This window comes from Onychostoma macrolepis, chromosome 25 (assembly GCF_012432095.1).
Source record: "Onychostoma macrolepis isolate SWU-2019 chromosome 25, ASM1243209v1, whole genome shotgun sequence".
In the NCBI taxonomy this organism is placed as follows: domain Eukaryota; kingdom Metazoa; phylum Chordata; class Actinopteri; order Cypriniformes; family Cyprinidae; genus Onychostoma; species Onychostoma macrolepis.
The window spans coordinates 11,296,769-11,309,837 of NC_081179.1; the positions used below are offsets into that span (position 1 = coordinate 11,296,769).

A 13,069-nucleotide genomic window follows, 5' to 3' on the forward strand; every position below is an offset into this window, starting at 1 on the left:
CTCTACCTTCTCTCTTGTTGTCCTGAGGTTTATTCTTGCCCTACGCATTAGTACAAGGAACTAGGTTTTGGGTTGATTGAATTGACCCCACCTGGAACAAACTCTTTTAAAAAATTTTATATAGCCTGTGTCATCACAAAAAGACACGGTAATAGAACTTAAATCATATGAATAATTTATTCGTGAATTATCATAACTTAAAATCGATGTGAAAGGCTGCTGCAAAGTAGATAGTTTGTGTTGCTTTACGTTCACTAGCAAATTTTGAAATATTGAATATAAATTGCTGGATGGAAACAACAAAGTTGTGAATAAAATTGTTCAAAAACTTGATTTGCTTAGAAGACATGTAGACATTGCAGTGGTAATTCCTAATGGGCATCCAAAGAGTCATGTGACTGCATCAAGACATTTGACTGAATAATTCACAGAGACCACTGACAGTGATTACTTTCCAGAAATATGTTGACATGTTGTTGCTTCCAGACATCAGGCCAGCAAATGTCTTGTTGCCTATTGTTAGCAAACCTGAAGATTGTCAGGGCATTTTGAAAACTCCTAGAAATTACATTTACTAGAAGAGCCACAGTGGTCTCTTCCATATATATTTATATTTTTATTTTTTATTATTATTATTTTTTGGATATATGGGATGGAAACCCGGCTTAATTTTTGCTATTTTATGTAATGTTTTTTGAATGAATTTGGATGGAAAGTTTAATTAATATTTAGTTTTTGACATTAGTCAATTCTAGATATACAAATGCATGTAAACCAAAATATTCCTTTTTTTTTTTTTTTTTTTAATTTCTTAAATTTTATTTTATTTTTAGGATTCAGTCCTTTAGCAGTTACCTGGAAGACATTATCAATTACCGCTGGGAATTGGAAGAAGGGAAGGCCAATCCACTGAAGGAGCACCAGTTTGAAGAGCTGCCACCCCGCACACAGGTGGAACTCTTGCACAGACTCTGTGACTATCGTCTTGATGCTGCTGATGTCTTCGACCGGCTCAAGGTAGCAAGCTTCTCATAGCACAAAAACAGATACAGCTTTTGCATTTGTTTGTTTAATACTCACCATAGCAGAAGTGATCAAGATGTGTTTTGTCTAAAATAAATCCTGGGTTTTGCAGGGCCTGGATGCAGATAGTTTACGTGTTGAGCCTCTGGGCCAGGATGGGTACGGGGCCCTCTATTGGTACTTTTATGGTACGCGGCTGTACAAAGAGGAGCCAGTCGAAGCAATGTCTCCCCAATACAGGTATGGAGAGGTGCTTTCACAAAAGCCTACAAGAAACAATGGCATTCATATTTGTTAGCGTATATAAAAGAAACCTTTGCAAAAAACATTTTCACAGTGACAGAGAAAAGAAAAGAAGAGGGAGGCCACCAAAGAAGTCTGAAGATAGACTGGCCATGTAAGACCTCTTTAAACATCTGTTTAATGCATTGTATTAAATGCTGTTGTACAAAGACTTCCTAGTCATAGTTTGGAGCTTTGAAGTTGCATTATTTAGAAAGATAAGTGTCTAATCTTGCTTGTTTTAGGGAGGAGGAGGAGGAAGACTCTATGAAGGAAGAGGATGAAATTGTTGTGGAGCCCAAGCCTGTAATAGGTGAGACACTGGAAACAAGTATTGCTGGTTTTAGTTTGTTTTAGGCCTAAAGATGTAGTGTTATTGAAGAACCATTTTTCCTTCATTTATTATTCTGCATCGTAAGTGGCTTAAAGTGCCCAGGGCGGCCGTAATGCATGTCTGCTGCAATGTGCATGAAATGCTCTTTCAGCAAAAGGAGCTTTCATTTTTGGAGCTTTCATGACACAAGTTGAAATTAAATGCTAGTAACTGTGCCAGCAATTCTAGCTTGGTGAATAGAGATTTCTAAGAGATCAAAACTCAAGCTACTGGTTGGTAGCTAAATACATTTAGTAGCATCTGACAAATTATTATCAGGATGCTTTGGTTTTATTATAAAATTCTTGTATTTTGTTAATTTGTCATTTTTGTGTACCTTGGAGGTTTTTAACTGATCTTTGAACATGAATAATCCTTGATATTGATAATTTTTGAATCTGTTAATGAGGTGATATTTGTGTAATGTGTTGTCAGAGCGTGAGCGTGGGGCCTGGTCTCTGGTGTGTGACACAGAGCAGCAGTGGGTCAATCTGGCCGAAAGTGTTAAGGACAAAATCTCTCCTCAGGACCGTCACCTGCACCGCATCATCACTCAAAACTTCCTGCCTGAGATCAGAAACATGATTGAACACAAGGTGAGATAATTCACTCTGTCTGATTGCACCTCGTGATGTAATCATGGGTCACGTTATGAGTCATACCGGTTATATAGGTTATAATCTTAGTAGAGATTGCCATCTCTATGGTGGCATTTGCAGTTAAGCAATGTCAGTAGGATGTTTAAATGTTTCTTTGAGAAGTCCTTTGAGAACAATTTGATTAACCTCTTGTAATTTAGAAAACATGAATAAAATTCTTAACTACTTTTCTTAATATATTTTTTAAATGATTTCAATTCAAAATGTATTGTTCTTAAAATTATAAAATCAAAATCAGGAGTAATTATCCTTTATACACTGGCTCGAGATTAATTTTCCATCCTTAGGGACAATTGCAAGTGCTCCAGAATAATTTCAGAGGCACTGAGTATCTACATAGTGCAGCAGATTAGTAATGCTCAAGTTTAGATCAATATAATACTCAAGTTTAAAGCTATTTCCATATTAGATCATTTTCATATGCACATAGATAATAGATTAACTGATCTTTGCTTTATCTTAACAGTGAGAAACTGACTATATCAGATGCATGTTGATATGCACATTTTGCAGTGGTGTTGACATGTCATTTCCGTGGCTAATCAAGACCTATTAGAGTGTCTGGTTGCCATAACTACCATGCTCCCAGCAATCACCATTACATACCCTCACTGTAAAATGTACGTCTTGCTTCAGTGCTTCCAGCATTATGCAACTTCACATTTTCCACACCTGTACATAGATCTGTAAAGAACCAGATATTTTCTTTCGCAAGCTTGGTGCAACTGGTTTTAACTTGGACCACTGCCTCTTCAAATCAAACCCATCCACCCACTCTCTCACACATGCACACAAGCAGTCCTCAGCCCTGTCAGAGCCAATCCATCTAGCCGTCGTCATGTGGCAGGCTCTCACCTTGAAGAGAGCTGGAGCATGGTGATTGACGGTCTGCAGCACTGCAGGTTTTTTGACCTGTTAAGTGGTGATACCACAGACACTCCATCTTCTAGCATGGGATTAAGTGTTGTAGGGTAATGCACAAAGCTGAAGATCTTGAATATACTGAGATGGGGGCGAAGATGGGCCTTTGTCACCATGGGCTGTTTGGTTTTGTGATGACACCCTTTAACCTTCCTTCAGCCTCTTGGTTAAAACAAAAGGCATATTCAGGAGGGGTTGATACCACCTACCAAGTGACCTACCTAACACCCACATGTGTGTGTATAACTGACAAGGTTATTCTTCTCCAGGAGAAAGAGATGAAGCAGAAGCTTCTGAATCTGCCCAAGGAACCCAACATTCATCACCACACTGAACAAAATGGCAGCAAAGAGAATGGGGTTGGCTTTTTTAAAACGTGTCAGCAATTTCTTGTTTATCTATGTGATGTAAGCTATGGTTTAATTTATGAATTTGTGCCAAGCAGTCACGAGCCACAAATGAGGTGGACAAGCAGAAGGAGGAGGACCTGGAAAGGCAAGTCCTGCTCGCTGAACAACGGAAAGAAGAAGAGAGATTGCTTCAGGAAGAACGGGAGAGAGAGGAACAGGAGAGAGTCAAAGCTGTCGAGGGTGAGTCACACTCAAGGTAACCGGTGACCAAAGTTTCCTCAGAAGCATGATCAAACACACACCGACGCTAAAGCACATTCTGTGGTCTTGTCTCAACATGGCGGTTTTGAAGTCAGCATGCTTTTAACCCAAGGCTGCTTTAATCATACAAAGAGCTGAGCTAGGGGAAACGATCAACCTCACTCCTCGTGAGAATCATCCAGCTCTGATATCCCCTGTCAGCGGGTTAATTAACTCTTGATTGTGCTGCTGCTGATGGGCCTATCCACATTAATGTATTATGGATGAAGATCGGGCCTGCAGTTCTCTCCAGTGGTTTCTTCCTCGATCTCTTTTAATCCTCCCAGCAGGGTGTGTCAGTCAGGGCCTTTAATGTCAGCATATAAAGCACTTCTCTCCTTTATCTTGCCTGTGCCCTTTGATCAAATGTGCCTTCTAAAGCTGCCTGATGAATTGCTCATATTACTACTTGATTTCGTTTGTAAACTTTTCATCACCTTGGCCCAGGCAGAAGTGGGCAGGTAACAAGTGCACTATTAATGGTAATAAAAAGTGTAAAGTGCTTTATTATTCTGTCATTCACTGATGTGTTTTTCTATGTTGTTCAGAACGTGCACGTAGAAGGAAGCAGCGAGAGGAGAAGGCCTGGTTGCTCTCTCAAGGAAAAGAACTTCCCCCTGAGCTGCTGAATCTGGAGACTCACTCACCTAGTCGCCGAACACGTCGCACCAAAGAGTTGTAAGGACTTTGTTTTAGCTTTCAAACGCAGTATTAGCTTTGAATTTTGCTAATGGTCTCCTAACACGCATTTGATGTTAATTTTATTTTTACTTAATATGTGTAAGCTTTTGTGTAGTTCTGTGTGGTTGTTGCTATTCGGTACTCATTTCTCTTTTTATATTGTAGTTATGACATAGATGATGATTACACTGCTCTGTACAAAGGTACGTTTGGACAATGGTGTTTGTGTTGTGGTCAAACCACAGTGTTTGTTTCCTCATTCACTACTTACAGTAAAGTAGAAGTTCCACTGAAATAATGTAAAATTATTTTCTTGTCAGTGTTGGAGGCCCTCAAAGCACACAAAGATGCCTGGCCTTTCATGGAGCCTGTTGATGAGTCTTATGCCCCCAACTATCATGAAATCATACAGGTGAGCATAGAAGATGTTATAAAGAAATTTGTTTTACCTTGTTAAGAATAATTCAAAAAGTTACTTAAAATGTTTTGTCAGACTCCAATGGACCTGTCCACCATTGAGAGAAAGCTGAATGATGGGGAGTACGTCGCTAAGGAGGAGTTTGTGGCTGATGTAAAGCTTATGTTTGAGAACTGTCTGGAATACAATGGAGAAGAGAGTGGTAAATATGATTTAATGCTGTTTTGTTGCCAAGTTAAGCAGAAGTGAAACCATTTAAAAAATAATCTGCTCAACAAAATGTAGGAATGTATAGCAGTATTTAAAAATTGATGAGCAAAGCAAGTCATACAAGTAGTGGAAGTATGTGGAGAGGCTCTGACATTGATTAATAGAGAGTGATTGAGCTGTCCTCTAGTGCACCAGGTCCTGCAGTGCCACAGAGACATTCCAGCCCCGCAGTTCCCCTCCCTGGAGCCATTCATCAATCAGAATGCACTCCCCTGGGGGTGGCGGGGTCAGAGGTCAACTGTGGTTCTGTGACCTGGTTGGTGTGCTTGCTGTGTATGGGGAGATGAGATTGTGTGTGTGCGTGCGCTTGTTTACCTGTCTGTATCTCCTTAGAATACACAATAATGGCTGAGTCCTTGGAACGCTGCTTTAGCCGAGCCCTACTGAAGCATTTCCCCGCTGAGGATGGCGACACGGACGAAGAGTTTCATGTGAGCAGTGAGGACCGTGACCGCAAGGATAAGAAGAAGAGCAAAAGTCACAAACAGTCAGGTCCTGAGAGCTTGATCAGAGCCACTGAGCAAGTTCAAAAACGCAAAACATCCAATAGTGGAAAAGGAAACAATCAGCAACAAGACACACCCAAATCTGCTTTACAATACCCTCCCCCACACTACACCAATGGTCCCCCACATCCTCATAACATCCACCCAGGACAGCAACAGGCTGGCATGCTACATCCTGCTCAACAGGTTAGACTATACTCTCTACACAAAAAAATTTGTTTATTGTTGACAGCTGAAACAACAGTTTTGACTTATCATAAAAGTTTTTCTGGAGCACTTCTTATTGTCGGTACTTCATAAGAGATGTGATCTTTTTGCCTATAGTTTCAACAACCTGCAGGTCCTTTGGGACCAGGAATGTATGCTCAACGAATGATGATCGACTCTCAGTATCCATATCCTGGACAGAGACCCCTCATGTCCAGGCCACAGGTGGATCATGGAAGTCAGCATTTACCTCAGTACAACATGCAGGTATATAGTGATCTTCATCCAGCAGTATTAGTTTCAGTCCCTTAAAAGTCATTAACTCACGTCTTGAAGGTTGTTTATAATGGTTTTCTTTCTTTTATTTTTAATCAGGGTTCCCACATAAATGGTCCACATCTTGGTCCTAGATACCCAATTGGACCTGATGGCCAACCACTTCAACCTCCAAATCAGCAACATTCTTATCCTGGTCCTACTCATGGTCCTTCTCTTGGCCCAAGGCCAATGACCCTTCAGCCTGGAGGTTTCTGCGCCCCTCCACCTGAAGGCAACATGTACCCTTCACAGCAACATCCAGAAGGGCAGTCCATGCAGCCTATGGGGAACCGGTACCCCAGGCCAGGTGTCCCAATGCATAGTTCCTACCCTCCTTATGGCCCCCATAGTATGAACGTTCCCAGGATGTGGCCTCCCATGAATCATCATGGGCAGCCGACACCTGGTGGACCTATGATGCAAGAGCAGAGTGCAACAAGTCAGCATTCATACAATAACAACATGATCCATCCTCCACACAGTACTGGTTATGCAATGACAAATGGTCAATATAGAATGCCCTCTGTCAGCTCCCAAAGTCCCATTGGCCAAAGACCACCAGGGGCCCCTCAGGTCTCAAGGCCACATTTGGCTTCCATGCTTGATAGCCCAGAGATGATTGCCCTCCAGCAGCTCTCAGCCTCATCGTCTCATCGTGTTGAGAACTTTCAGCCCGACCCACAAAGTGGTGGTAATGCTTCTGCTGCATTGTCTTCTCCTGAAAACCAGCTCATCAGGCCTGTTAGAGATGGTGCTGCAGACATCCAGCACACTCCCGTATCGCCCAAAGGTAAGAGTTGGTATTCCTTGCCATATTTTGGCATTACACTATTGCTTTCAATAAAAATGGGATGTGCACCTGCAATGATTTAAGCACATATTAAAACACCAATGTATATCCTGACAGGTTCAAGTCCAAAATCTGGTGATAAACCATCAACTGGAGAAAATGCTCTAACTGAAGCTGACAGCCGTTCTCATCCCAATCCAACAGAAAAATCTGAGCAACCTTCTCTAGGAACAGCTCTGGCATCTGTGTCTAATCCAAGCATGGAAGGTCCCAGTCAGAATGAAGAGAAACATAGACTGTCAAATCTAGAGAAAATCCACAATGACAACCCAAATTCTCAATCCCAACAAGGTCCCCCACAGCAAAAATCTGTGGATGACTCTTCATTACCCCTAAATGGTCCTCAGTCAATGTCCCATAAAACCCCAGATGAAATTCCCCAGTATCACTCTCAACAAATCCATAAACATGTTCCACCACAATTTATTCAGAATGGTTCTCAACGGCAGTCTCAGAATGTTCCTTCACATGTTCTGCAGAATCTTACTCAACAGATGGCACAAAATGCATCTCATCAGTATGCTCAGAACAGCTCACCGCAAGTACCACACAATGGATCAGTCAGAGGGCCACAGGCAGGACCTCTTCATGGAATGCCACAGATTCCACCTCAGGGGGGTCAGCCTGGTGTTCATCAGCCTGCAACCCTCAGCTCTCTACCGCCTAGCCACCCTGTATCGCATCCACTTGCTCAACCCTCTCCAGCAGATCAGGGAGACCAGAGGCCTTGTGAGCCTACCAGCAGGAAAGTGTCAGGTGGGAGTACAGCTTCCCAAGATAACAGCAACGCTATCATGAGAACTGATTGTGCCAGCGGGCTTTACAAACCACAGCCCTTCAGTCCAGAGTCACAAACCCAGCTAGGAAGGCAGGAGCTAGCACCCCTTCACAATCAGGCTCCTCCAATACACTCTCAGGTTCCAGAGAGTAACACTGTGACCCAATATGGTACAACTGAGCCAGCACATCAACACTTTGGCCCACAGATGGGTAGAGGATTACACCCGCCAAATCACCAGCCTTACCCAAACCAGGGACCACCATCACAGGGAAATAACCCTCATCAAAATCCTGCACACTATCCTGCTTATCACCAACAAGGTGTTCCATACCAGTATCGCATGGCCACACAGCACCCTCAAGGCCAATCCAGCATGTATCCTCAGTTCCAGCAGCAACAGCAGCAGTTTTATCAGCACCCCCGACATGGCAGACCTGGATTTCCATCTGAGGAGTGGCCTAGACCTCCATACCAGCCTCAGCACCCAATGATGCCCAATTCTTACCCATCACCATCCGTTGGAAGTTTTAATGGTCGACACAAGGACAATAGCATGTCTCCACATGGCTCGGATGGATCTGTTGGGAGCTTAATGTCACCTAGTCCTTTACCCGATGGGTCCCATAGCAGTGCGTTGGAAAACAGAGAGGATGGCAGCCCTGCCAAGCAGGCAAGGACTGAAGAGCCTTCTGAACGGTCTGAGAGCCCAAAGGAGATTTTGGACCTGGACAGCCACAATGCAACAGCCCGACATCGTACTTCAGCTCAGCCACACCCCAGTTTCCCATATGGGCCTCGTGGCATGCATCCCAGCATGCAGCAGAGTGGTCCACCCCATATGGTGGCAAGTGGGCCGTATTCTGGCCAGCACTTTCCCAGTGGACATTTTGCACCACAGCATCCTCATCCACATTTGATGGAAGCTTTACAGAGGCCCCAGCACCTGCCTTTCTCTCCAGGCCAATCTCGCATGGCTATATACAGGCATTCAAATGTTGCAGGACACTTCCAGGGAATGATGATTCCTCAAAGAGCAGTGGTTGCAGAACACTTCCTTCGCACTGGGTAAGAGATCTCATTTATCTCTCAGATCTTATGATATAATTGATTTGGGTCCAGAAGAATGATACACTTACACATTCATCTACATTTGTCTATATAATGCCTTCACATCAATTTTCCTTACCTTTAGTAACCCTTTTTCTTGTCTGATAGGCACCAGATGTTGGGTACAGCATCTCCCAATGGTCCAGGTAATAAACAAGGAGTATGAAAAGTAGGATTTCATTGGAAAATCAAGGAAAATGTATATCTTTTACAACACTGTTACATCCTGAATTATACAAGAAAATGGAGACAACAACAAAAATTAGGAAGATTGTTGATATGATCATTTGCTGATATAGGCAAGCTCAGGCATGCTCTCACTACCCACCTAGAAGACGTTTTTGAGATAGTGATAATCCATCCTCGTCTGGATTAGGCACTCCTTTGCAGTGAGGAGGAAAAGGAACAACTCACAGTACCAAGAGGTGGGATCATTGACCAAGGAAGAGCTGTGAATCTTCAGTCCTGTTAATTGCTGAAATACTATTTGAACTCCATAATACTGGTCTGCAGCTTCTCTTTTCAGCCTGGAATGTCTCTTTGGCCTCATTCCCTACAAAGGAACAACATCTCCAATTTCCTTTGGATTGGCTGTTACTTGGGAAGTAAATAAACTACTTTTTTTTTTCCAGTCCATGAGAAGAGCAAGATATGATTTACCAGTTCATGTTCTGGTTTAAAGTTAAACTCAGGTGTAGTAAATAAGGTACTGGGCCTACTGGAGCTTTTTCCAAGCTCTGTGGACAAACTAGACCCGGTTGCCTTCATGTATTTGTTGAATGTTCTGTGAAAGATTTTAGATATAGTAGTAATTCAACTTAAGGAATAAAAGATGGATCTTGTGCTCCACTGAGAAACGCCTCACCTGGAGTGTTTTAATGAGGTGATGTTCATCTCAACTAAAACACAGTATCCACTTGATTTCTGGTGATGTGCATTCTTTTAATGCCACTTCAATTTGAAGATTATCTTTTTTTTTTTCTTAGACTGGAAGAGAACTTGGCTGCTCTATTTGTTATGCACTAGGAATAGTCTTTCATACTGGAATTAGTGGCCTTGGACATAAATTAGATGTGTGCTTCTTTGTATGGGACTAAATTCTAACTTTTCACTCAAGTTGTCTCTATCTCGGTGTTGTCTTGTTCCATATTGATGTGTCCTGCTAGTTTATGTGTGCACAGAATGAATCGGATTTCAAATACTGAGGTAGCCATCTTTCACCTCCTAATATCTACACAGTTTTCTAGTAATCCATGACTTTTGGGATTCCTTGAAGGCTGGTTTATTGTTTCCACCTGATATCATTCATCACTGGTCATCAATCTTAAAATGTTTTTTTCACACATTGGAATGTGAATTGAATTTTTGTCACAATTTTGTCACAACCAGCTGGAGCCGCAATACTAAAAATGCATTAGATGAGAGAATATATATCAGCCTTAAAACTTGTAAAAGTACCACTGTAGCTCCTTTTATCAAATAGGAGAAATGTCGATGTGCTCATATTTTACATGAATGCTTCCTCTTTTAATTCAATGTACTGAATGTGTCCTCAGGGTGTAGTGGTTTTAATACGGGTATTGTCAATAGAATATTCATTGAAAAAAAAAAAAAAAAAAAAAAAAAAACAATTGCAATGAAATTTCACTGGAACTGTGGTTAACTTCAATTAATCTGTGATCTTCAGTACAGACACAGGTACCGGGCAAGCATTACTTGGGGTTAATGGTGTTCTTTGAATTAGTTTTAAATGCTTTTTTTTTTTTTTTTTTTTTTAATAGAGTGAGAAAGGTTGATCGGAAAATGAACTAGAATGGTTTTGTTCATTTTAATTGCTCCTACTATTGTTGTCCTGCACTAAATGAATTACTTTGAATATCTTCTTTTTTTTTTATTGTTCTCTTGGTCTGTCTGAATTACTATTTTTCTCAGTTCTTGTTGACAAACCATTGAAAAGAAACGGCAATTTGTGAGAATATGGCAGCAAGAATATCTACCTCATAATGCCAGAATGTGGCACATTCTCCATTCCCTTCATAGACACATGCGGAGATCTTTTTTTTTAATTTAATTTTTTTGTACACTTAAATATCCTTTTATGATTTACAGCTTGCTCCGTACGTCAACACTATATATAGCCTTAATATGTTCACTTGCAATACCAAACGGTAACTAATTTATCAGTGCCAAGATTGAACATGATTAAAACATCTGCATTCCACTTTTTGAATGTTGGTGTTTACAACCATAAGTGAAATGAAGGCAGCATCCTAGAAAGTTTTGCTCTCATTTTGCCATTTTGTGGAATCCATGCCGAAGTGGAAAAGAGGTTGTACACGTTTGTGCGAAGGATTTGACAGTGATTTTTGTTGTACACTGAGATCATTTGTCCCAGAAACCTGTGATGGTGTGACATGTCAGACAGTAATATTTTAGTATTTTTGTGGACGTGAACTGTTTATATGTATTTTATGAACTAGGGATATGGAAATATTAGCAGCTGTGAGATGACATGGACATTGTCCACCATTTTGTACCTGTCTTTGCTCATAAGTGAAGATGTATCACTTTAGCAGTCTGTCAGAGGACTGTCCTTTCTCCACTGTTAATATGTAAAGGGATGATTTAGTTGTAATGGACTACAAGAATGTGTGGATTTTGTCGTGTACAGATGTTTTTATTTTCTTTCACCTATTGGTGGGTATTGGGTAACAGATCTGTATCTCTTGAAATCCACCCTTCCACATCTCTGCTGTCATTTATTCTGTTTGTACTGGTTAAGAAACTAGTTGGTTAAATGTGAATCATATTTATTTGCTCTTTGTTTTGTAAATTTGTCTTTTTTTTAATATAAATGTGTTCTTATGTTTGTTTTGAAACGGTTCACTTTACCTCAGTAACGAAGATGGCATCCAAAACGAAAACCTGTAACTTTCATTATGTGAAGTTTACAAGTTCTTATCTGACTGACAAATTATTTTGGAAATGGACCGAAGTATTTTCTATACTGTACATTTCTTAGAATAAATTACGTTTCATTAGATGTTGCTCTCCATTTTTTGTTCATTTGCCCTCATAAAAATACAGTGCATTACTAAAGGTGACAGTGACATTTTACTTTGTTCACAACATGGCGTTTACATGGTGGTACTTTTAAGAATACAACGGTGGAGTAAATGCCTGAAAAACCATGGTAACACTTTTGATAACTCTTAGTTGCACTAATGACTTGGTACTAAGCTGGGTTGCATTTTAAACTACACGTTAGCAGGCATGGCCATTATACATATACTGTATATGTGACCCTGGACCACAAAACCAGTCTTAAGTCGCTGGGGTATACTTGTAGCAATAGCCAAAAATACATTGTATGGGTCAAAATTATCCATTTTTCTTTTCTGCCAAAAATCATTAGGATATTAAGTAAAGATCATGTTCCATGTAGATACTTTGTAATTTCTTACCATAAATGTATCAGAACTTTAATCTTTTTGATTAGTAATATGCATTGCTAAGAACTTAATTTGGACCACTTTAAAGGTGATTTTCTCAATATTTAGATTTTTTTTTTTGCACCCTCAGATTCCAGATTTTCAAATATTTGTATCTCGGCCACATATTGTCCTATCGTAACAAACCATATATCAATGGAAAGCTTATTTATTCAGCTTTCGGATGATGTATAAATCTCAATTTCGAAAAAATTTACACTTAAGACTGGTTTTGTCATCCAGGGTCACATATAGATAACCGTGATATTCTGTTGCTTGCACTACCGTTAGTGTAACGTTACGTTACTCACAGAAAGTCTCAAGATTTCAGTCAGGGTTCAAACGCCTGAGAGACCTCACTGGAGATGGCAATAGTGAAAGATATCGCTTTCGTAGTCCTCACTCGTCGCTTTATGGAAAAAATAAGACCGAAATTAATTTAATATATTCTGTAGTTTTTGAAGACGCTGACAAGTCTTTGTCCTCAGCATGTCTTTTGTCCACGAGCACTGGCACACAGCGGAACCAATGA

General features: G+C 40.7%; 2 protein-coding genes across 3 annotated transcripts in view; one reads left to right on the top strand and one right to left on the bottom strand.

Moving 5' to 3' along the window:
• The window catches only part of LOC131534919 (chromatin remodeling regulator CECR2), a 28,338-nt gene extending 16,249 nt beyond the window's left edge, over positions 1–12,089 (top strand). Inside the window, exons 3-18 of the mRNA XM_058768037.1 lie at positions 834–1,017; positions 1,136–1,263; positions 1,361–1,420; positions 1,551–1,618; positions 2,114–2,274; positions 3,528–3,617; positions 3,704–3,848; positions 4,457–4,586; positions 4,755–4,792; positions 4,910–5,001; positions 5,083–5,209; positions 5,611–5,969; positions 6,108–6,257; positions 6,366–7,098; positions 7,216–9,004; positions 9,155–12,089. Of these exons, the coding sequence (XP_058624020.1) occupies positions 834–1,017; positions 1,136–1,263; positions 1,361–1,420; positions 1,551–1,618; positions 2,114–2,274; positions 3,528–3,617; positions 3,704–3,848; positions 4,457–4,586; positions 4,755–4,792; positions 4,910–5,001; positions 5,083–5,209; positions 5,611–5,969; positions 6,108–6,257; positions 6,366–7,098; positions 7,216–9,004; positions 9,155–9,212 (4,312 nt within the window). The 3' untranslated portion in view covers positions 9,213–12,089. The remainder of the gene's footprint in view (positions 1–833; positions 1,018–1,135; positions 1,264–1,360; positions 1,421–1,550; positions 1,619–2,113; positions 2,275–3,527; positions 3,618–3,703; positions 3,849–4,456; positions 4,587–4,754; positions 4,793–4,909; positions 5,002–5,082; positions 5,210–5,610; positions 5,970–6,107; positions 6,258–6,365; positions 7,099–7,215; positions 9,005–9,154) is intronic.
• slc25a18 (solute carrier family 25 member 18) overlaps positions 1–13,038 on the bottom strand; it is a 43,599-nt gene extending 30,561 nt beyond the window's left edge. For both annotated transcript variants that reach the window (XM_058768062.1, XM_058768063.1), the window contains exons 1-2: positions 12,849–13,038; positions 1,081–1,289 (exon numbers count right to left, since the gene is read on the bottom strand). The gene's annotated coding sequence lies outside the window, so the exon portion shown is untranslated. The remainder of the gene's footprint in view (positions 1–1,080; positions 1,290–12,848) is intronic.
• Positions 13,039–13,069: the final 31 nt, after the last annotated feature.